The sequence below is a fragment of the Copidosoma floridanum genome, unplaced genomic scaffold, assembly GCF_036245765.1.
Source record: "Copidosoma floridanum isolate Cflo_tuat_1 unplaced genomic scaffold, Cflo_Japanese_pri ptg000018l, whole genome shotgun sequence".
Taxonomy (NCBI): Eukaryota; Metazoa; Arthropoda; class Insecta; order Hymenoptera; family Encyrtidae; genus Copidosoma; species Copidosoma floridanum.
This window is the reverse complement of record NW_028321895.1, coordinates 79,583-103,360: the sequence shown is the minus strand read 5'-3', so window position 1 is coordinate 103,360 and position 23,778 is coordinate 79,583. Positions and strand designations below refer to the sequence as shown.

The 23,778-nt window shown below is 33.6% G+C and overlaps 2 protein-coding genes across 2 annotated transcripts; both read right to left on the bottom strand.

Annotated features, from left to right (window-relative positions):
* Positions 1-18,706: 18,706 nt before the first annotated feature.
* LOC149374590 (uncharacterized) lies at positions 18,707-19,561 on the bottom strand. Its single transcript, XM_089592478.1, has one exon. It carries the CDS (start codon positions 19,559-19,561, stop codon positions 18,707-18,709), a length of 855 nt encoding a protein of 284 aa, XP_089448604.1.
* Positions 19,562-19,795: 234 nt separating this feature from the next.
* On the bottom strand, positions 19,796-20,578 carry LOC149374589 (uncharacterized). Its single transcript, XM_089592477.1, has one exon. It carries the CDS (start codon positions 20,576-20,578, stop codon positions 19,796-19,798), a length of 783 nt encoding a protein of 260 aa, XP_089448603.1.
* Positions 20,579-23,778: the final 3,200 nt, after the last annotated feature.

Genomic DNA, 23,778 nt, shown 5'->3' with positions numbered 1-23,778 from the left:
CAGTACAGATATTTTTGTATTAACACATTAAATTTTGTTAAAATTTCCAACTTGTATAGTAGATATTGATCGCACTTTTTTGTGATGTCAAAATTTAGTGGTAATGTATAATAATGAGAATTAAGTATTGATTACTTGCAATAAAATTGGTTGAGAAATCATGCAAAAATCATTTACTTTCGAAAAATATTTGACGTCAATAGGCTGTTCATGCAATGCTTATAACATGGGAAACAAAAATGTATGACTGTTTATTTTAATATCTTTTGATTAGGTTCAGGAAGATATGTATTTCAAGATGACAGTATGTTTAGTATAGCGTAAACTTTATTGTGTTAGTTTTTTACTTCAGTACAATCAATAAATAAATACCTAAGCTACAATTTTTAGTAAAGAAACGCTTAGTTGCCATAAGAGAGCATGTTTAGAATTTACGTTTTATTTATCATTCTTTTATGTTTACATTCGTAAGCCTTCTTACGTCATGGCTCTTCGACGTAACTTTAGCGCACCAGTATTTGAATGCATCAGCGTGCAGCGCGTAGACACCAAATGTTTCTGTGCTTAACAATGTTTGCAATCTAGTTAAAAACTTTAAAGTAATTTACCTGTACTTTTTTAAGTTATGGGTGATCAGAGGCTGACAGCTCTCCTGCAACGGCCAGTGAAGTAGATTGCTTGTTGAGCCGGTAATATATCATAAGAAATGAAATGCTCAATTTAACAGTAAGTGAAACTTGCTTTATTGGTTCACAAATATTATAACGATAATTTAATAAAACGATGGACTTTTGATAATACAACTCGCTTTAGTTAATATCGGCTACTTGTTGGTTGTCTGTTTCTCTAGCAAAGAGGACGAGCCCCCAGGGAGCGGTTCTATTTAAATCATAAATTGGATCGACAAAGAGGGGTGGGATGTGTGATGAGTCAAGGTATGAAGGTAAATTTGATTAACATACTCTTGGAAAAGAGGAGCAGCTGTAGGCTTAGGCCAGATGTTGAATTTGGTGGGGATGGAATGAGGGAGCAGGAATCGCTAGTGAGCACGCAACTGATCAAGCGTGCGTTGGTATGGATCTATGGGTGCGGTTAATAGGTGAGAAACACCGTATAATATTTGTTACTGACTGTAGGTTGACTTCAATAGACACGACAGCCTACACTAAAATTTTTAGTAGTAGTGTATTGTAATTAAATAAATGATTTCTGAAGGTTTCAAATTATTCTGTTCATAATCACTTTGTATAAGAATCACCTTAGAAGGTAGTTATTTCTGAAAAAACTATACACTAAAGTCAACTGTATATAAAATGTCAAGTTAATTTACTGATATTTGCATTCAGCTGAATTTTCATGAAAAATGATTGTAGTTATTGCACTTGCCAGGGTACAGTGTCTCCATTTAGTAGATGTAACTCTGAGTAGTGACCTACAGCATCCAGTATATTGTGTGTCTGCCCCGTGTCTTTTACCATATGATACTGCAGATACAGTTAGTCGGTCTTGCATGCTTTTATACACTTTTTTTTATTAAAATACTTTTTAAATTTCTCATAGCCTTATATTTATTTCTTAGACGGCAAAAAATCGTATAACCTATCGTCTTGAATAACTTGTAGAATTGTATTTCCAAAAATATTGAACGTTGTAACTTCCAATTACAAGGAGCATGTAGTTATATCAAAAAATGCAGCAATTCAAGAGTTTGAACTCCTGCAGGTTAGAATTGGAGGTCTGAAGCAAAGATATTCGAGGCCTTCGACGTCAAAAAACGTCGAACAGGCAGAGCTCTGAGCTTGAAGTATCAAACCTCAAAGTTGGGCAGCTGAGACTTTCAATTTTAAGGTTGTATACCCTAATTCTACTTAAGCTGTGTACACACAAACAGAACTGGAGATCGTTATTAGAATAAATGGTTATATAATTTTACGATAAACAAAAGTCAGTGTTTTTGCAGAATAACTAATAAAGTGTAGCAAAAAAAAAAATTTTTCTCAAATGTATGAATCAAAAACTTTTTGTCAACGAACGAGAAGCCATTTTTTTAGTAACAAATCACTACTATCTATTTATAAAATGAGTAGTGTCTATGTAGACTGTTAAGAGGTGTTACATTAATATCACTCAATGCAAGTGTTCTTTTTTTTACGGAATAAAAATATTTCTTCTCATACTAAGTGCACGAAGTATGGTTAACGGGCACGAAAGTCGCTGTTGGTGTGTATTTGTGCCTAGGTTGCGAGCAAAGTTTGCTACTGTAAGAAAGTAAAATGCTGATTGGTATCCATGGGCACACCATGCACCTACAAACTAGTGTGTACCTTAAGGCGTGAAAGTACTGTGGATCTAGACAAAGCTCTCTAAAAAATTGAATTTTGAAATAAAAATAACGCTGGTCTTTTAATATTAAATATTAATTTACTTTTTATTACTGTACAAATGAATTCAACAAAAAATTTGTCAAGTTTAAAATTTATACATGATATCTTATTACAGTGTGTCTCTCCTCGCGGACTCGACTACCTTAAATAGTACAAGTGAAATTTTTTTATTAAGTCTCACTTAGTACAACACATACATACAAACTAACGAAAAATTTGATGACATTTAAATTGGTATCTTATTTTTTTATAATTTTGAGTGGCAAAAATCAAATACAAAAAAAATTCTCGCTTTCGTATGAAATATTTTGTTGAAACGTGTTTCAACCTCTTTAAGCTGTTAGAAAGAAATGAATAAAAAATATGTCAGCAGTCTTTTATATTATATAAGCAAAAAGTAACAGACTACCTTATATAAACACTGAAGAAGAATTTAACGTACAGAGCAACTTTCTCGTATACAAATCAAATTGGCAATTGAAACCATACCTAATTGACGGGTATAAATATTTTAAAAATAATTTCACCATCTTTGATACATCACAGTATATCATTTAAAATATTATTTTATTCAAGGGATATCTATATTCATATATTATCTGCCAAAGAAGTGTTACTGTATACTTGGGTACCTAAGCACCCATTGGCTTCTAGTTTTATAAAGTACATACGGTACTTAAATGTCGCAATTGTACGTTTATGTACAGCAGTCTGTATGTTGTAACAGCGTGCATACTACTATTTTGGGATAACTACAAACGTTCAGTTGCCCTTCACCTCTTATATGTATAGCTGGGTGTTTAGTTAGAACTGTAAGTAATTTTTCTAAATGTGATACGCAGGACTTGCATATTTTACATGTTTCCCATTTTCATCACAGTAGTTTTTAAATGTCATATATACTGTTTTATTTATACAAAGTGAAAGTTTATTTAGATCCAGCCAATTGGCTGCCTGTGCCGAATATTTGCTAATGTACCTTGACTTTGCTCCAACACTTTTCAACAGAAATAATTGCAGTATTGTCAGCATAAAACATAATACATCCATTTAACATAGCCGTTAAAAGATCATTAACATATATTATGGATAATAACGAACCTACTATTGTCCCTTGTGGTACCCCAATATTATTTTTCTCCATATGACTTCGATCTTATCCCATTCTTACCCACAAAAACCTAATATCAAGATAGCTTTTGATTGTGTCAATTGCATTACCTCTTATTCTGTAGTTATATAGCTTGTCGAGTAATATAGTATGACTTACGGTATTAAAAGCTTTTGCAAAATCAAGGAAAGTTATCAAAATTGGCCCACTTCCATCTAAGTTTTCACATCATACTTTAAATTTATAATTTAGCGAATCTTTAAACCCTTTTCCTTGAAATAAGCCAGACTGATTTTCAGCAACGACATTATTATGAGATATAAAATTTCTTAACCTGTTGTGAATTATTTTTTTAAATATTATTATGTTAGATGTAAGCGACTTAGGACCGTACTTTGTCATTTGTTTTTTGTTTCCAAGCTTATGTACAGATATAACATCAACAATTTTTAGTGCATCTGGCCATATCGATCTATTTATGACATGCTATAACTGTATGTGCTAGTCCATCACCAATACTCTCTACAATAGATAATAACTTAAAAACTTTTTTATTTATCTTTTCAACTCCATCATTTTGGTTTTCGATTCGCTTACGATTTTTTGGATTTGAAAAATATTTGTAGTAGTTAAATACACTTTGTCATCACAAAGCTAAAAAAAAAGATTGATAGTTTTAACTAAGAGCGAAACTAGGACAACAACTTTACCGCTGTAAAGATACACTAAAAGTAAAAAAAATTATTTAAAAATTGAGAAACCTTCATTACGGCACATGGCACATTGATAATCTTTTGATATTTAAAGTGCAGTTTTGTTCTTCGTTTTACTATCGTTTTTCAAAACAATCGTAAGAAAATTAAAGTTATCAACAAAAATATGTATTTGTGAACTACTTGCTCGGAAGATGTAGTATTACAATATGTAAATTAAAAGTTGAAAATCTCGAAAATGCACGTCAAATTAGTATCAAAATTCGACAGCAAATTTGTGGGAGTGACAATAACTTATAAGGAAGAGTGGGGCCAGTACTGTTCGTTGGGTAACTCTGACACTCTATATTTTTCAAGTATATGTGAATATTTTTATTAAAATACACTTGGAAACAATCATTTTATGTGTTTACCTTATTTCTGTTAAGCAATAACATGACAGAAAAGTTATATATTTTTTAAATAAACGGTAACAAATTTAAGCATACATTTTTTTTTTTTTTACAAAAAAAATAAATACCTGCTACGGTAGTGTATTTATTTTTTAGGCGTTATCTTAAACAAGTACATATAGGCTTGTAAGAGTAATGCACATTTTGACATTATATTAGTTACATATTACAGTATTAGATACATGTTACATTATTGGATACAGTTTTCAATTTATTGGTGCAGTGATGATGTCACCCATAGACCACCTCGAGAGCAAAGGATCTACGTGGTAGGCCATTTTACTGCAAAAAGGTCGTCCACCCCTTTCACGAGGAGCATTGCGTGGTAAAAAAGTACATGTGAAAATTCACAGAGATACTTACTCGGGAGAGTCGTACTGGCCGGGGATTAAACCGTGATCTCCCACGAGCCAATCCGCAAGCCAGCCAACCAAGCCACTGCACGCTCTTTTTGTATACATCATCTAGTATTTTGGAAATTTTAGTGTTTGACACTCAAATATTTACTGACATAAACTTTAAAAAAATTTATTGAAAAGCATTACTTTCATTTGTAGTTAGCTACTTTTTTTTTCACACTGACAATAATCCTATCATTGAAAATAAAAGTGCTGAGTGGAGCTCAGGCTAGTCTAAACTATGTATGTGATAGCTATTTTATAGGCGTTCTAGCAGTAAGAGATTTCTCAGCTGATCACTTGATATTTAAGTTAAAGCTTGTTTTTATTCAATAGCTCAAAAAAAAAAAATTTTAAGAATGATTGAGCGCTGTAAAAAAAATTAAAAATGTGTTTTAGAACAAACAAAGGAACAAGGCTAGCCTTAAAATATGTTAAGAATGGAGAATCAATTTAAAATACTGCTGAAAAACTGGATATCTTAAGGACAACACTTCAGGACAGGGTACAAGTAGCAAACAAAACTACCTCCAATAAAAAGTCAGGTGGGTATTGCTTAAAAATATGGACAACAAAAGTATCTATTTAATATGAGTTTGTTAAAGTAGTGCAGTTGTTTTTCAATAGTCTTAAGAATCAGTCTTTGAACGAATTTTTCACTAGAACACGAAAAAGAGCTCTATGTCAGTACATTCAAAAGATGGAGAGTAAAATGATAGGCCTAACATCTGTAGATTTGACAAGATTGGGATATGATCTAGCTGAATATTTAAACATTAAGCGTAACTTCTCTCCAAAAAATATTTCTGCTATTGCTTCTATCATGTACAAGTGGCCATAAATGATTTTGTATGTACGCAGTTATGTATGTCCATAATAATAATTAAATGAAAATTTACTTTAGGACTAAATGGCAAAGGCTGCTTTACAAGCTTCCCGAAGTAACAGAAATTGTCTCTTCGAAAAAACAAGTATACCTTGACAGTAAGAGCTAATGGTTTCAATCCAGAAGCAGTAAAAAAATGTTCTTCGTTGTTCAAAAATTTCAAGGAGAAATATCGATTCGAGACACAAAATATTTACAACGTGGATGAAACAGGTATCTGTGTAATATCAAAATCTATCTATAATGTTGTTGCAACCAAATAGGAGGTATAACTGCTGCTAAGCGAGAAAAGACAGTGACAGTAGGGATTTGTATGTCTGTGGCTGGTGCATTTATGTCACTCATGATGATTTTCCCACGAGTAAAAGTAAATAAAAGTGACATGTTGCTTTGGTCATAACAACTTTAGAGATAGATTTCGGTACTACAGAGATGCCTGCTTCATCCACGTTGTAAATATTTTGTGTTTTGAATTGATATCTCTCGTTTAGTATAATTTATTAAAATTTATCATAACGAATTTCTGTATATTATCATTATATTAATGCTTATTGACTACTTTTAACACTATTATTATCATCATGATAATACCTTGACTTACAAAGGTTACTTGTTCTAGTCTAACCTAATATGTTTAAGTGGAGATATTAAGGAGGAAAAATTCAAATTTAAATTGTCGAATGCGGATAAATTTTAAGTAAATTCTAAATTCTCAATTGTCGGGTATATTATTCATTTTCTTATTGCATTATTAACGTAAAGAATCGCGATTACTTAAATATAATTAAAACATGTAGAAATTGAAGATACGATTTCCTTAGAATTATATGATTAAATTAATAAAAGATAATTAAAAATGAAAAGAAATTAATGGTACTTATTTACATAAATCTTCCCCTTCACGTATGATTGCGAGTTTCCTTTTTAGAGTTTAAGAATAAAAACTAGAATAATAGCTGTTAAGATATTTATGAAATTGTTTTAAATAAACTAAGAATACTGTCTGTACCCAAAAAAGGGCAGAAATGAATTAAAAAAGATAAAGACATTAACTGAAGGGAATATTCAGGGAACGATAAAAATAATTAAAGCAATAATCACGAACAATTGCTGTATATCGAGCAGGAATCAATTGATTATTTAACAGATAAATTTTAAAACTTGATAATAATTATTTCAAATATTTTATATAATCGGCAATCTGAGCAACTTCGCTTTTTTACACAGGGCAACGAACCCGCCCTCCAACATATAAACACTAACATTGTTTGAGTGTTGGTTCCTAATTTTAGAGTTTCTTCGGTACAGATAATATTCTTAGCCGATTGTTACCACCACCAATTAACCGGGGTTATACTACAAGAAAGGGAGGTCGTAAGATATATATATATTCGTTCTATAATTTTTTAGTAGCATTAAATTTGTGTATGTGTGTGTGTATATATTAAATACATGACGTCATTTTTATTTATTCATAAAAATAAAAAAAAAGGATGCGAACTTTATTCTGTGTAATTGTCTACTAACAGAAAAATTTGAAGTTGCCTAATCAAAAAATTTTTAATGTTAAAAATAACATTACTTTTATGATCCAAATAATTACAAGTAAACTATACACTTAGCACTTTATAACTACCGTCCTACGCGTTCCCTACCCTTTACCACCTCGTGCCCTCCAATGAGGTAAGTGGAGCAGTTTTTAAACTTATTTCAACCAATTTTTTGCCGTTAATAATGAATAAAAGAAATTTTTTTTTTCTTACGTTTACTCATTTTAAACAGTTGCTTCTATTCATTCCTATTTCTTAATAGATGCACATTAACAGTATCTAAATGCAATTCACAACTAAACTTAGGGTGCCACACCAGCTCTCCCCTTTTCTACGTCTGGTACCTACCGATGGATGTAAAAAAATTTCTTGTTATTCTAATGCTAGACGTTCGCCACCCCATGACAAGGTAGGTAAATACCACAATTGAAATTTGATTGCAATGATAATACGTTATACAGTAAATGTTGTTCATATTTTTAGCGTCTTTATCGTGAGCTTTTATTACTATCTTTTAGGTCAGTTTTTTGAAACTCGAAATAAACTATCACATTCTACAAGATAACGTGTTCAACTGGTAAGTAGTGAAATGCCCATTACTTTTTTCGTCGCTCCTTAGGACCACAAAAATATAACTAGATCACTGAGTATGCTGTATGCCAGGGTACTTATAATCTTTAATGTTTAATGTCAATAAAATTTTGCAGATCAATCAATATACGATAGTACTACCTTGAAAAGTAATAGTGTTTGCGATTAAAATTGTGATACATTGATCACTGTACTTTTTTGACTATATGAATTAGTATACAAAAAAGTCATTAAATATAATGAAAATAAATATCTCATGCCTCTGACGTAAGTATCAGAAAACGTTTATCCGTACGTGTAAAATAGTTGATAGTACACACACACACACACACACACACACACACACACACACATACACAAGTCTTACGAGTGGGAAGCAAAAACATTGTTGCTTGAGTAGCCAAGTAGTTACAAGCATCGGAAGCTAGGTCATCATGCAAGCAGCTCTTGAGTCTGACCCATCACAGCTTTTATATTCTAGCAGGTGTGACTGTGTAGTTTTTTGAGCATTATAATCTTCTGTTTGTTATTTTTATAATATAAACTTATGTCCCATAATCTAAGACAATACAATTAGATGAAAATATTAGATAAGAAAAAAATTAAATGAAAATACAAGAGCCAGCTTGTAGTAGAGTAGAATTTAAATTGGCAATCAAAAAAAGCAAATTATATAAAGCCATTTACATAGAGTAATAGTCAATTAAAAGTAACAAATGTAATCTACACTGTTTCGTTACGAAATGTAATATTATCACTAAATATAACTCATTAAAAAATACACATATTTTATGTACAAAACATTAACAAAATTTAACGTTTAAAAAAAAACAATAACTAATACTTACATTTAATAATATTTACTTATTAAAAAATTGAGATTAAGTTCAGTATTTTATAATTTAATAACTGCACAGACCTCGTAAAAGTGGTGGTTTTTGAAATTATTTTTTTTTAATTTTTTTCTAATAATAGTTTTTCCATATGAGGTTCTATAATTACATACATTGATTTTTATTGCATCTTATTTTTCCGAAGTTTTTTTTATTTATGACTCAGGTGATTTTTTGAGTTAAGAACGTTCATTACAGTTAGTATGAGAAAAACTTGAAGAGGTGAGAGGAGTGTCAATATGTAGCAATGCTGATGATTATTTTGCTTATATGAATACACCTATGTATACGCTATTACGCATGGTCATTTTCTTTTTTATTGTATTAAAAAAATTATTCTTGGATCTATTTGAAAATTTAATGTTTTCATATAAGAGTTTTCTATCATACAAAAAAATTTTGGTGACAAGATGAAAAAAACTTTTTTGAAGTGGAAATCTGTATTTAGTGCCTGTCTATTCGAGCCTATGAAATATGCCAGTTTTTTAAAAATAACCTGTGTGTTATTGACCATAACTCAAATTTAAAAGTGAGTCAAAAGTCAAAACTTTTCAGGTAGTGTCAATGTTGCTACTGTCTGCGTATTTTTGCACATAAAGAATTCGTACTCAGTTATTCATATATTACTGTTTCTTTGGTTTGTTCTGCCTGTACTGACTATTCATTTTATTGTATTTAATCTTATTAATGCAAACTTTTCAATTTCTTTTTCTTTTATCTTTGGGGTAAACTGAATTTCCTTCTATTCAAACATAAGTCCATAGTTAATTACTTTTTTTATTTGAAAAAGTACAGAGCAAATTTACATTTTAGATATTCCAAAGAATCATTTAAGAATTAATTCACTGAGATTAATTGGGGATTAATAAGGACTTAAATAAAAGAGCTAACCAGATGATGGATGACCTGATTTTTCAACTGCTTTTTTTTAAGTTAAAGATAAAACAAATGATAAAGATAGAAAGATAAAAAAAATAATTTTTTTCCTTTAAGTTTTTAAGATTCCTTGCACTCGAGACGTGGCCTATCTAGGGTGAGTTGCATAAAAGTTACTCTTTTGATAAAGAACTTAGTATCTTGTGTTACTAGAGAGTTGTAAACATCGAGTGTGTATAAAAAATATGTTTTTGGGGCCGTAAGCTCTCAGAATTATGCACAGATCTAATTTAAGTAATAAAATTATATCTCTGTGTACTTATAAATCTTTTTTTCTTAACTAAAGTACGTATGCAAATGTAGAATTTCGCGCATTTGTCAAGCAATGATAGTAAATTTAATTTAATAACTGCTGTTCAAATTGTGGCTACAGTGTCATAAAAATAAAGGCGGTGAATAGTTTCTGCTACAATAACAACATTAATTTCTTTGTATAACGTCATTCATGTACGTATACAACATGTACATGAAAATCTATAAAGATTACCTCACAATCAATCTTGAATAATAAAACGATGTAACGTTGTAGAACACAGTTAAAATAAATTGATTAACTTAGCTTTAAAATAAGCTCATAAGACCTTTAATAGTTTTCTGTAATAATATACATGGAAATATCTTAAATTATTGTGGTGATGTACGATAAAAACTAATAACAATAACAAGTTTTTCTAAAAAGTAACAGTTTTGAAAATAATAGCAAAAATATAAAATTAAAATTAAAGTTAACTTAAAATAGACTACTCGTACAATAGCACTAATAAACAGAAGCACTTCAATAAATTATAACAAGAAATATGAACGTTATGATGATAAAGTAGTTACATAAGTATCGAAATATCCAGCTGAGTTTCTATCAGTTACGGTTACATTACATGTATGGTTACGACAGTACAAGTTATTGTGCAAGGAGTACGTGGTGTTTGAAACAGATATTACCATGTTAATATGAAGCATTGACCTGACTGTGAGCTACAACGGCAGCTGCACTACTTACATGTGGTATAATGTTTGTGAGTAGAGATAATGACAAAGCAACAGCTCTTTTAATGTATGTTATGATAATAACAGATGCATCATATACTTACCAATACGTTACTGATTTCTTTTAGAACACTAGTTTGTCAGTTAGCTAGTTGCTTACTTGCACGAAATAATCATTAACTGTTGCTTTTTGATATTTGTATAGTTATCTGATCCAATGTCTACAGTTGAAAATGGAAAGCACGTACACGGAATACTGGTACAACAGTTGTAACTTAGACCTTAGGCCAGCTTTATGCCTTTCTGAATTACTTAATATTGACAGTAATGATTATCACTCTTTCATACCACATGGCAGTACTAAGTTTGTAACTAAGATGAGGCAAGCAACAGAGGCAGCCAGCATGCCGATAACTGAGAATGTGTACTGACTGATAAGTTCTGCGCAGTAGGTACGGCTTGCACAGTCTTCTAATTGGTTCAACCTCTAGCGCTCATTTTTAAGATCCTACTGACGAGTTTTGTCACAATTAATAATAAATAAGCCATAGAACTTTCTATGGGATATCTCGCTAATAGACATACAAATCAAAAAGTTTCATAACATGCTTGTCAATTATGGCATGTGGAGAGAAATTGTTAGAATTATTTAAAAAAGGGTATATCACAATAATCTTTTGAAATCCAACTATACACATCAAAAATTGTTATTTTGCTATCGTTAACATTTTTTTACCTTCAAAAGAAATCTATTTAAATCATACATGTACGGTTTTGCCTCCATTGTAAATTTTCTTCAGACCTTTCATTGTATACAGTTAAGTTATATTTAATATAACGACATTTTTTGTTACAAATCATGCAAAAATATATTCATTCAGGACAAATGGAAAAAGTATTAAAAAATCTGAATGTTCCAATGACTAAGCAAACAAGTAACTAGTAAATAAGTCAATTAAACTATTGAAAATTAATAAAGAAATACTTAAGCAAACTGTACGATTTAACGTAGTTATGAATATGAACCATTACTATTGTTTAAATCAGTTATTCAACTTGTCATTAAGAACTTGATAAATTTTTCACTTATTTTCGAGACTTTCACAAACGTTTGATAACAATGTGATGGTTTAATCCATTTCTTATAACTGATCTTAAACAATAGCAGAGAAAAATTAGTTTTTAACCTTTATAAATAAACATTAGTCCTCAAATGTATACTACTAATGTATTTAGAGCTGAAAAATATTCTTGAGCATTTTAATTTATACTCCACTGATTTTTATCAAGGCAGTTTTTTTTTACCAACTATGTTCATAGGCCAACCCTAAAACGGCGTACTAGTAGCTGCTGAAAATTTGAAGCAGTAACGTCTTATCATCTATCTTTGCTTGGCAAAACTTCAACAGATACATTTTCTTAGATAACTAACAACAACTAATCCATTCTGATAATTTTTTTGGTATTTAATGGTCAATTAATGTACACAAATAGAATATTACCTTTAAAACGATTGAGAAATTTTAAATAATCACGTAATGAGTATCTGAAAAGATCTAGAAAGTATGTAAGAATTTTGTAGTTAAATCAGTTTCGATTTGTGTTTGAGAAATGTCTTATTAAATTTGTTTAATAAATAATATTTTTTCTAGGTAACTGCCTCAAAAAGTTATCTACGCAAACAACAGTAATCGTGATGTCCAATGTACAGTGGCACTTTTATTCCTTAGCACATTTAACAAGTATAATCTGGAACTCAGGATTTTTTCCATAAGATTCATGCCTCAGTTAGGAACTACTTATTTTATAATACATCGTTTCTTCAACATAATGTATACTAACTTATACGCAACTTAATTTACAACATTTGTTATGTAAAAAAATTTCTGTAGTACGATATTATTACGTGTTACATAAATGTATAAATAAATTTATAGGTTCAGGCAAAAAGTTGGTAATTGGCATTATTTATTTGGGGTTGCAACCGTATACTTTGTTTATCTACTTATTAAATAAGTACTTCAATGAGAAACATAGCTCCTATCGTAAAATTTAAAGCTTTCAGATAACCTAACCATGTTATCAGTATATATCTACGCGTACTTGTCATAATGACACTGCCTTAAAACATCAGTTAAGATTACACTTGAAAACTCAGATATCATGTCAAAAACTCACGTAAGATCTTAGCTGAGGTTTCTTAACAAGTATTATTGTAAAAGAGACAAAATTCCATTTCATAGTTTAAAAGTTTTCCCTGTAAAGCTACTTGGACAATGGTTCATTGAAAAATACTTCTTTCTTAGTGTTCTATGTCAATTATTTGGAAATTTAAAAGGTTTTTTAGTCAAGACCTCTCGAAGAATGAAAAAAGTTTATAATTTTTTTTTTATCAGTATAAATTAAAGTTATGCTAATAGAAATTGCCGTCTTGATAAGTTTCAGACCGTAAATAGTGACCAGAAAATAATAGTTCAACGTTAAGGACGTTGCCTACTTTTTTTTCAGTAGCTTACTACGTTATTGATGTCTAGTCGATGGCTGGCAAACTTGCGTATTAATTGTAATATATATATATATATATATATATATATATATATATATATATATATCTATTATCTATATTCAAAGTTTACTGCTTCTGCTCTCAGCTTAGTGTCTCGTGTACCTACGTATATGTACATACATGTGATGTGTTTGTGTTTTTACGCCTAAACAAAAATATCACTGGAAAGGTAGATATGTTTTAAAAAGAAGGTACTTCATGGAATCAGATACACCCTTTGACTTTTTTAAAGTATCTCCAAGTGACTGACACTACAGCTCCGAATTGTAGGTTTTGCTGGCTTTAGATGCAACGTTGCCTCATATTTTAATTTATGTTATTTTTATCATTCTGTCACAGATATTTCTGTAATATCAATTATAACAACAGTCAAAACTTCGCACAATTGTTTCACACACTTTATTCTCTCTACACCTCAAATTTTGTTGCCCTGTGTGATTTCCATCACACTTTTTAATCAAAAATTTACAGCTGTCCCTAAAAGCACATGTTAACCATTGCATTTTTAGTGTCACATTTCTCAATAATTAGTATTATAACGTATGTTTTAAAAAAATGCATGTATTCTAGACGCTCTTAATATTTATACACTCAATTTTCATCGACTTCTGTGATTATTTTCAAAAAGGAGGCAACGTTCTTAAGACTATGTTATACGATTAGGATTTTTTAAATGTTTAAAAATATTCAGTCTAGATACAAGTATGGTAAAAAAGTAGTGCTGCTCACGCTTTTCATCATTAAAAGTATGGATTAATACTTTTTAATTTTTAACATGATTTAATTACTTCTTTAATGAGAAAGCATGATTTTAAAATTTTTGAAAGATAGGATTTTTGTAAAACTTCAAAAACTTTATATTTTTCTTATAAAGTCATAAATGACTTCAAATTTTCATTTGATTTCTTAAAAGTCGTTTTTTAAAATGATGAAATCTGAATTACGAAGTCTTTAAACTCGTTTTTCATTGTACTTGACAATATTTCTCGTTGTTATATGTGAAAAAAAGAAGTAATTTCAAACCTAAAAGTCGTCTTGCTTATAATTAGCTTTTATAAAGCTCAGTAAGCAAAGTTTGGTGGCACATCATTGTTACTTAAAGAATACTGTGTGTAATGTATATGATAAGAAAGTACCACTAGCATTAAAAAGAGCGTCAGACTTACTGCTGGCAGAGGGCTGGAAAATTTTTGGGAAAGTTAAAAAAATTCATCACCCACTGAATGAAATAGAATTAAAAGTCGGACTACAACAATAACCTCTCTTACTCTCGTTTACCATCAGATATAAGATACTTAGATGAATAATATGAAATTGAAATGCAATAATAGAAATTTATACATACTTTCCATTCACAATTTTTTGTAAATGAATTGTGACATCTCAAAACAGGAGAAAATTTACAAAATAATCGGCAACAACTGATTATCAGTAAAGTATAACAAGAAATTTGTACGTAATTCTTTCCTACAGAATTATTAAAAATTAGGATCAAAGTAAAATGACAAAACATTTAACATTTCTAATCTATTTAGGTCTCCAATAATCTCCCATGCAGTTTTAATTGTAGTTTTATAAAATTTGTCTAAAATTCATAATATCCTCCTTACATGTGTTACATCTCGAGTTGATACGAATTATATTATAACTAAAAGCTATTAGTCCGTCAAATTCAGATAAGACGTATTAAGAACATAATGCAAGCTCTTATAACAAGAGGAGCTCGTACGTCACTTGTGTGTGTGCGTGTGCGTATTAGCTTTAAGGTGAATGCTTCATAATGTGCTGACGTAGAATACGGCCAGCCTCGTTGTAAGAATGCATGTATGTATGAATGAATAAATCGTATTGTATGTATGAATAAATAGTTACTTGCTCATTAATTGCTTAATTCTGATAATGTATACTAAATTAAAATTTGTAATTCACACATTACTTCATTATACGTAAAATTTATTGTAAGATACCCAGAAAAATTAGTTTCGAAATTTGCAAACTTACTAATACAATTGAGCTTGTACTTGGCGTTTTTATATTGCTAATGTGAGTTTTCATCATCACTGACCCAAAAACTCAATTGCACTTGTCAAAAAAATGTGATAGGTACTGTTGTTTTGTTACTTCCTAATATATAAAATCATGATCTGTGACATCATCGTGCAAGCCTACTGTTTTAAAGGCCTCTTTAACTCGCTCTGATGATATAAAAACACACCATCAAGAGGGAAAATCGCTCTCTTTACGTCTGTCACCTACCTCTAAAGTTTATGGACGAGCTCTAATAACAGCCGCTTAATACCCTATGTAACTTTGCACAGTTATTTCCAGACTCAAAGGCAAAGCTCAAAAGAGTTTAGTAGGTTCTACTTTTGCATCAATTGATCAGTTGAAAAAACATTTAAAACAAGAATTTTGACCAGCCAAATCGTATAATGAATACATGGCAGAACTTTTAAATACTACAATAAAACAAAATGAAGCGGTTTGAAATTTTCATCATAGAATAATTTCTCTTACAGAAACTATCTTAACAGCCCTTTTGACTAAATCAAGTGATGACAAACTCAAGACAATACAAAACTCACAACTTGAAAAATAAGCTCTACAAACGTTTAACAATGGTTTACCTGACACGTGGAAATTAAGTATAGCACTTTCGAAACACTAAGATATCCACGAAGCTTTAGGAACTGCTTAACTTACTAAGCGTACTTGTCCACCAGTATATAATCAGGCCAAGAACGTTTGCACAAAATTCCTGTTCCTGTCTCTACTTAGTTCGACAGCCAACAAAAATACGTCAGTTTTAATGACCCATTAACCCACAATAGAAATTCTTTTCCATATGCCTATGATAAAAACGATGTCAAGATGACTCAACCCAAATTTGAAGAGTATGGTCAAAAATTGTACATTTCGCACTTAGCTGCGCACTTCAACGACCATCAAGTACTCCACCACCAAGCCGTACACCACCACCACCCTGAAATAATTAACCTCATCACTATTATAACCCTCTAAATATCCATAAATTTCCATATTTTCAACCACCACAGAAGGTCAACCACAACGGTTCTGGCACCCCCCTGTTCCCTCCTAAGGTGGTGGTGGGGGGAGAGGCTCTAGCTATAGTTGGGCTGTAGGTGGAGGAGCGGCAGTGGTAAAGGGAGAAGCTGATCGGGTGGCCTTAGGGGATGATGGGGGAGAGACTCTCGCTATAGTTGGGCTGTGGGTGGAGGAGAGGCGGTGGTGGGGGGAGAGGCTGACTGGGCGGTGCACCGCAGTGGGAGGAGAGAGGCTCGAGCATAATCGGTATAGAAAAGGTAGTAGGGGCGGTGGGTAATGAGGACTACTCGGGTGGTAACGTCAGAGGAAGGGGGGCTTCCGGATGCTGTGACGTTGGATGGTACTGACGGCTCCCTTCCTTTCCGACCACGAATCAAGCTCTGACGTCATCAGGATGGGTCCAAAACGTTTAGGTGACAAGCCCAACGTACAGTGCAAGAGGAAGATGATCATGCATGAACGTGTATTTCTTATCATTGGATGTTTTTTTTCTATTTTCTTCTTCCGCTCATTGTTTGGGAGTCTCAGCGTAATCGTTTTTTTTTTTTGTTCTTTTCAAGGGTGGGTGAGTCGAGTTGTTGGAGAGAAAATTTTTTTGAGAAAAGCGGATTGCGTATCCCGTTTAGCTGCGACCAACGTTGGCTTACTCGACGCAATACCTTGCCAAGTAATGGAGCTATTATTTCTTATCCACACGGATGTGTTAGCCGTGGCCGATGACTTTTTGCTTCTTATCTAGGCGTATAATGTACTAGTGTAATATTTTTTTTTAAGCAAGAGCAGGCGCAACGAGTCACGCTAGGAAACACATATGTGTTAGCCGTGGTCGATAACTTTTCGCTTCTTATTTAGGCGTACAATGTACCAACGTCATATTTTTTTTCTCGAGAGCGGGCGTATCGAGTGATGCGAGTTGTCAGAGGAAACATGTATAATATTTTACTTCCAAAAGTAAATCGCGTATCCCTATTAATTCCTCAACTCTTGCTCACTTATTTTTTTTTTGACGCAGTACTTTGCCAATGAATGTAGCCATAATTTCTTATCTACATGCATGCATTAGCCGTGACTGATGATTCACCGCTTCTCACTTAGGCATATAATGCACCAGCGTAATATTTTTTTAGCAAGAACGGGCATATCAAGTGATACGAGTTGCCAGAGAGAACATGTATACCATTTCATAACCGAAAGCGCATACTAACATTGCTTGGCTTACTTCCCCTCACCGCAGTACCTCGCCAACGAATAGAGTCAGTTAATACGATATAGTAATTCTACTCAGTGCAGTAATAAGGAGGCGTGAATATAAAAAATCGACATAGATTCATAAAGAACTAATTTATTGCATAAGTATTGTGTATCAGGTGTACATTGAGTAAAGAATATCGTTTTGTCGTTGCTGGTCTTTTAAAATCCATTTTTTTAAAGCTGTAGCATTCTTCACAGCACAATGAGCTGGATTACATTGGTGATTTATGGATTCAATATCATCCATACTAATTTTTTTTTAATCTGGACATTGCTTAATATTATAAATGAACCCATAAAAATAATTATATTACGCAATTATTTAGTAAAGCGCATAAATCATACTATGAGTAATGTACCTATTAAATAGCACATGGCGCAACCATTCGACTTTTTCAAGACCTTTTACGTAAACAAAATCATCTTCCTTAGTAATGGCTCGAAAGGTTGTAGCTAGATCCTCGTAGGGAACTTCTCCCGAGCTCCAACGAAGACCGTGGTAATTAAACTACAATTATCGATTTTCACATTTGTTCTTAGGTAAGAACTGTGCCCAAGAATATGGGGGCTTAAAGACAAAAACTGACGGTGTAGCATTTTCTTGTAGAGGTATAATAGCGACTTCTTAAAAAATAAATTCGTTGTGCATGTTTTTTGAAAAGCCGGGAGGCATAAAAAACCTAATTTATTAATGAACTAAAAATAAACACAAACTGAATTGAATGCAACAGAACTAAATTAAATATTATAACGTTAAAATGATACTTTGAATAAACTAAGAATGAAAAATACAATACAGAGATGTGAACCAACGTATGCGCGCGCGCGTGTGTGTGTGTGTGTGTGTCTTTCTCTCGATTTATGGACAGACGCGGCTGTCATATGTTACATGGACATTTCATATTGAACTGACGGAACACTCTCCCTACGTTGCGAGTAACCGAGCAAAATTGATATGTGTTGTGGAAGTGAGAATCTTCATGAGTTTTTGAGCAGGTTCTCTTCGGTCGACAATAGGTGCAACAGTGTTACGCTGCGTATAAAGGTGGACCTTGTCGTTGCCTAGATGCACCTCGAGTACTTTTCCTAGCTTCCACTGAGCACAGGGGATGTTTTTGTTGATGGCGAGGACGATTATGCCCGGTTTGAGGTCATCATCTCCCGTGAGCCATTTTTGCCGCTTTTGTAGCTCTGTGAGGTACTTAAATTGCCATCTCTTCCAGAAATGTTGTTGGGCCTTGGAAATAAATTGCCAGATGCATAGGCGATTGTCTGGGACAGAAAGCAAATTACATTCCGGCAGCATCGTCATAGGGTGACTGACTAAAAAATGCGCTGATGTTAGTGCGCTTGGGTCATTTGGATTGCTGGAAAGGGAGCATAATGGTCTTGAATTGAAAAGAGCCTTGATTTCTATGGTAAAAGTATTTAATTCTTCTAATGTAAGCAATTGATCCCCGACAACGTGCTTGAAGTGGTGTTTGAATGATTTTACGGCTGCTTCCCAAATACCGCAAAAATGGGGAGCCAGAGGGGGTATGGAATGCCAGGTTATGCCCTTGTGTAAAGTGAAGTGCTTTACGCTGTTTCGAAACTGCTCAGACTGCAAAAGCGCATATAACTCGCGAAGTTGGTTGTTCGCGCCTATAAAATTCGACCCGATGTTGGAATAAATGTTAGATGGCCGGGCTCGTCGACCGATAAATCGTCGCAGTGCACCCAAAAACCCGTTGGTTATCAGATCGCTTACGATTTCTATATGCACCGCCTTTGTAGCCATAGAAATAAAAACACACCCGTATGCTTTAACTTGCGCACGATTTCTATGTTTCTTTTCTTAAATAAATAATAAACCGAAAAAATCAACCCCAACATGCTCGAATGGGAAAGCTTCGGTGACGCGTACTTTAGGCAAATCTCCCATTTTCATTTGAAGAGGGGTTGGTTTGTACCGTACGCATGGAATGCAGCGATAAATGATTTTCCAAACTTGGTTTTTTCTATCCAAGAGCCATTATCGTTGCCGAATAGCAGAAAGCGTGCTTTGAACTCCGGCGTGGAAAAAGTTTATATGCATCTCACGAATTAGAAGGTTGGTCGCGTGATAGCGAGAAGGTAAAAGTATCGGGAATTTGCGGTCTGAACCTATTGGCGCTTTGGTTAATCGACCCCCAACGCGAAGTAATCCATCTCCGTTAACAAAGGGAATGAGCTCTGCTAGTCGAGTTTTCTTGGCTCCTCTTGCGCTTGTTATGAGGTTGATTTCGGATTGATATTGTTCGGATTGAATGAGCCCAAGAACTATTTTTTCCGTCGCGATTCTTTCTCTTGGACTAATATTTTTACCGGTATAAATATTTGATTTGAGTAGCCGTAAAGAACATGAAATAGGATTAATTAAAGTCAAATATGACAAAAATCGGGAAAAAACGTTTGAAGTTGAGTGATTTAATACAAGACACGTAATTTCTCTTAGGCCAGGTAATCGCGAGACAGCGGAGACCACGTTCGCTGGCCATGAATTTTCTGATGAACGAAGCCACGACGGCCCTTCAAACCACTGTCCGTTTCGAAAAAACTCGCCAGGGAGATGACCACGTGACAAAGCGTCGGCTGGATTGTCAGCTGTTCTCACGTGTTGCCATTCTATCTTATCTCCAAATGCCTGTATTTTAGCGACGAGATTGCCTTCGAATGGTTTGAGAGCTTGGGCTGGTTTTTTAAGCCAATGAAGCACGATGGTGGAATCGGACCAGAATACAATTCTATTAACAGATTGATTTATTGAGGGACTCATTTTCTTATACAAACGGGCGAGGACCTATGCCCCACACAGCTCAAGCCGGGGAATTGTGGCTTCCTTGATAGAAGCAACTTGAGATTTGGCACACGCTAGACGAATTAGTACGCGTCCGTGGCTATCGCCCGTGCGAATATAAATACAAGCACCATATCCCGTTTTACTCGCGTCGCAAAAACCATCAATCTCCGTGCGCGTTGAATTGTCAATAATAAGTCCACGTGGTATGCATAAACTAGAAATTAAAGAAAGTTGTTTCGCGAAAACTCCCCATCTTGAATTCAACTCTTGTGGTAAAGACTCGTCCCAATTTAACTTTAATTTCCAACACTCCTGAATCATCGTCTTGGCATGCAAAATTATGGGCCCGAGAAGTCCCAACGGATCAAATATAGCAGCGATTTTTGATAAAATGGAACGCTTTGTGTATTTTTCGACCGAATCACCGATATGAACTGAATATTAAATTTTGTCGTCGTGTGAGTTCCAAGCAATTCCCAACGTTTTTAGAACGGTATTCGTCTTGATCACACAATCTAAATTGATTATTAGCTCCTCAAGATTTTTTAACGCGTTGTGATGGTTTGAAGCCCAACGACGGATATCAAACCCTCCCCTCCGCAGAAGACAAGTTACCTCGTTGCGAATTTCGAGCACTTTTTCGATCGTATCGGCACCAGTTAAAAGATCGTCAACGTACAAATCGTTTTTGAGTACTTGAGCAGCTCATGGAAGCAGTAGCTTAAGAGAGCATTTTTTTTCGATGATTGTTGAATGCTTAAGAGGATTGCCGAGGCTTGCGTTGTGACTACCCGTGGTGGCAGGCGTGCTCCTGATACGGACCGCCAGCTCCATGTAGCTGTCTTCTAAGCCCGCCATATGCTCCAACTTGGCGTGTTCAGCATCAATCGCCACAAGCTCATCGTTAAGGGACTTGTCTTCATTAAACGCGTTCGTAAGGCGCTCGGTACATTATACGCATAAATAAAAAGCGATAAGTTATCGGCCACGGCTAACACATACGTGTTTCCTAGCGTGACTCGTTGCGCCTGCTCTTGCTAAAAAAAAAATATTACACTAGTACATTATACGCCTAGATAAGAAGCAAAAAGTCATCGGCCATGGCTAACACATCCGTGTGGATAAGAAATAATAGCTCTATTACTTGGCAAGGTATTGCGTCGAGTAAGCCAACGTTGGTCGCAGCTAAACGGGATTCGCAATCCACTTTTCTCAAAAAAATTTTCTCTCCAACAACTCGACTCGCCCGCCCTTGAAAAGAACAAAAAAAAAAAAACGATTACTCTGAGACTCCTAAACAATGAGCGGAAGAAGAAAATAAAAAAAAAACATCCACTGATAAAAAATACACGTTCATGCATGATCATCTTCCTCTTGCGCTGTACGTTGGGCTTGTCACCTACACGTTTTGGACCCATCCTGATGACGTCAGAGCTTGATTCGTGGTTGGAAAGGAAGGGAGCCGTCAGTACCATCCAACGTCACAGCATCTGGAAGCCCCCCTTTTTCTGACGTTACCACCCGAGTAGTCCTCATTACCCACCGCCCCTACTACCTCTTCTATGCCGATCATGCTCAAGCCTCTCCTCCCACCACCCAAACAGCCTCTCCCCCCACCACCGCTTTCCTACCACCCACAGCCCAACTATAGCTGGAGTATCTCCCTCCACCACCACCTCAGGCCACCCAATCAGCCTCTTCCCCTACCACCGCCTCTCCTCCACCCACAGCCCAACTATAGCTAGAGTCTCTTCCCCCACCACCATCTGAGGGGGGGAGCTGGGGGGTTGCCAGAACCGCCATGGTTTGCCTTCTATCAAAGATTTTTTTTCAGTCAAATACTAATTAGCTTTTATTTTTCAAATTAGGTTAAGAACAAGTTAATTGGGTGACAAAAAGGTTCTTTAGTTAACATTTAACTAAACGTCTTTAGTTAAGAGTCTCATTATGATAGAAAATCAAGTAATAAAATTATAAAAAAAGATATTTGAAAAATATGTCTTTACTATCATTAAAGTGTCACATTTAAAATCTTATTTAGAAGACTGACGGGATATGTAATTTATTTGATGTTATTATTAATAAGATTTCAGAATAATGGTATTTGCTGAAAATCATTTCACATTAATTATATTTTTTAATGTAAAGCTTATATTATGTTTTATTTTCCATGTTATTTTAATCTGTCAGCTGTTTATTTCACCGTTTTGTAAGGCCAAAAAGTGGTGTTACTGTACGTTTTAATTCCTTGGACACAAACAAGTCAGAACTATTCATTAATTTGAAATAATGCAATCAGTTCACAGGCAATATAAGTGTTCTTTGTTTGATATACAAAGTATCATAATAAAAATTATAGAAGTAATCGACAATAAACTATTTTTTCTAGGCATAGTCCCAAACTTGCATTAGTTTATTTTTTGTTGGAAAATAATTTTTATAGAATTTTTATGTTGAGTCAAAGAAATTTTCTTTAAAAATATGTACGGCAGTTTTAATCTTAGACCTGCGGATTTAAATTCTATTATTACACTCATTTTTATCTATATGTTTTTAAATTTAGTAAAATAACGCTGTAGCAAAAATAAAAGTTTTGTAGTTACGTAGATTTTGTGTTACAAGTTGTATGTTAAATGTTCACTTAGTCGACGATCACATGTGAATTCTAGTCTATAAAACAAGTGTTCCTTAAGAGCAGAACTGTTCGTTACAAATTCAGATCTGTTTAATATTTCAACATTATCTCATAGCCATCCTCAAAAACATCTTATCAACATCAACATATACATAGGTTAATAGGATGCACCATACCCTAACAAAAGCATAAGAAATTTTTAAGAGAGAATTCTTTGACAGAGAAATTACGTAAAATATGACTGAAACAAATTAAAAGTATACATAGTTGAGAATTTAGTCAACTGCACAGAGAAAAAAAGATCAAAGAGGATATTTATTTACTTTTCATTGTTATTTGGACAGTAAAAGTAAGTTGAGGGTTAAGAAGGGATTCAATTGTAAAAATGTATTTTACCTCAAATTTCACGTTTTTTTCCACACCTTCATGATTATTTTCTGACACGCCGTGTGCGGAGACTCAGTTATGAGGTATCTGCTGTGGCTCTGAAGACCTTGATTTACACACGCTACTCACAGCTCGTACTGCACACTCGTACAAA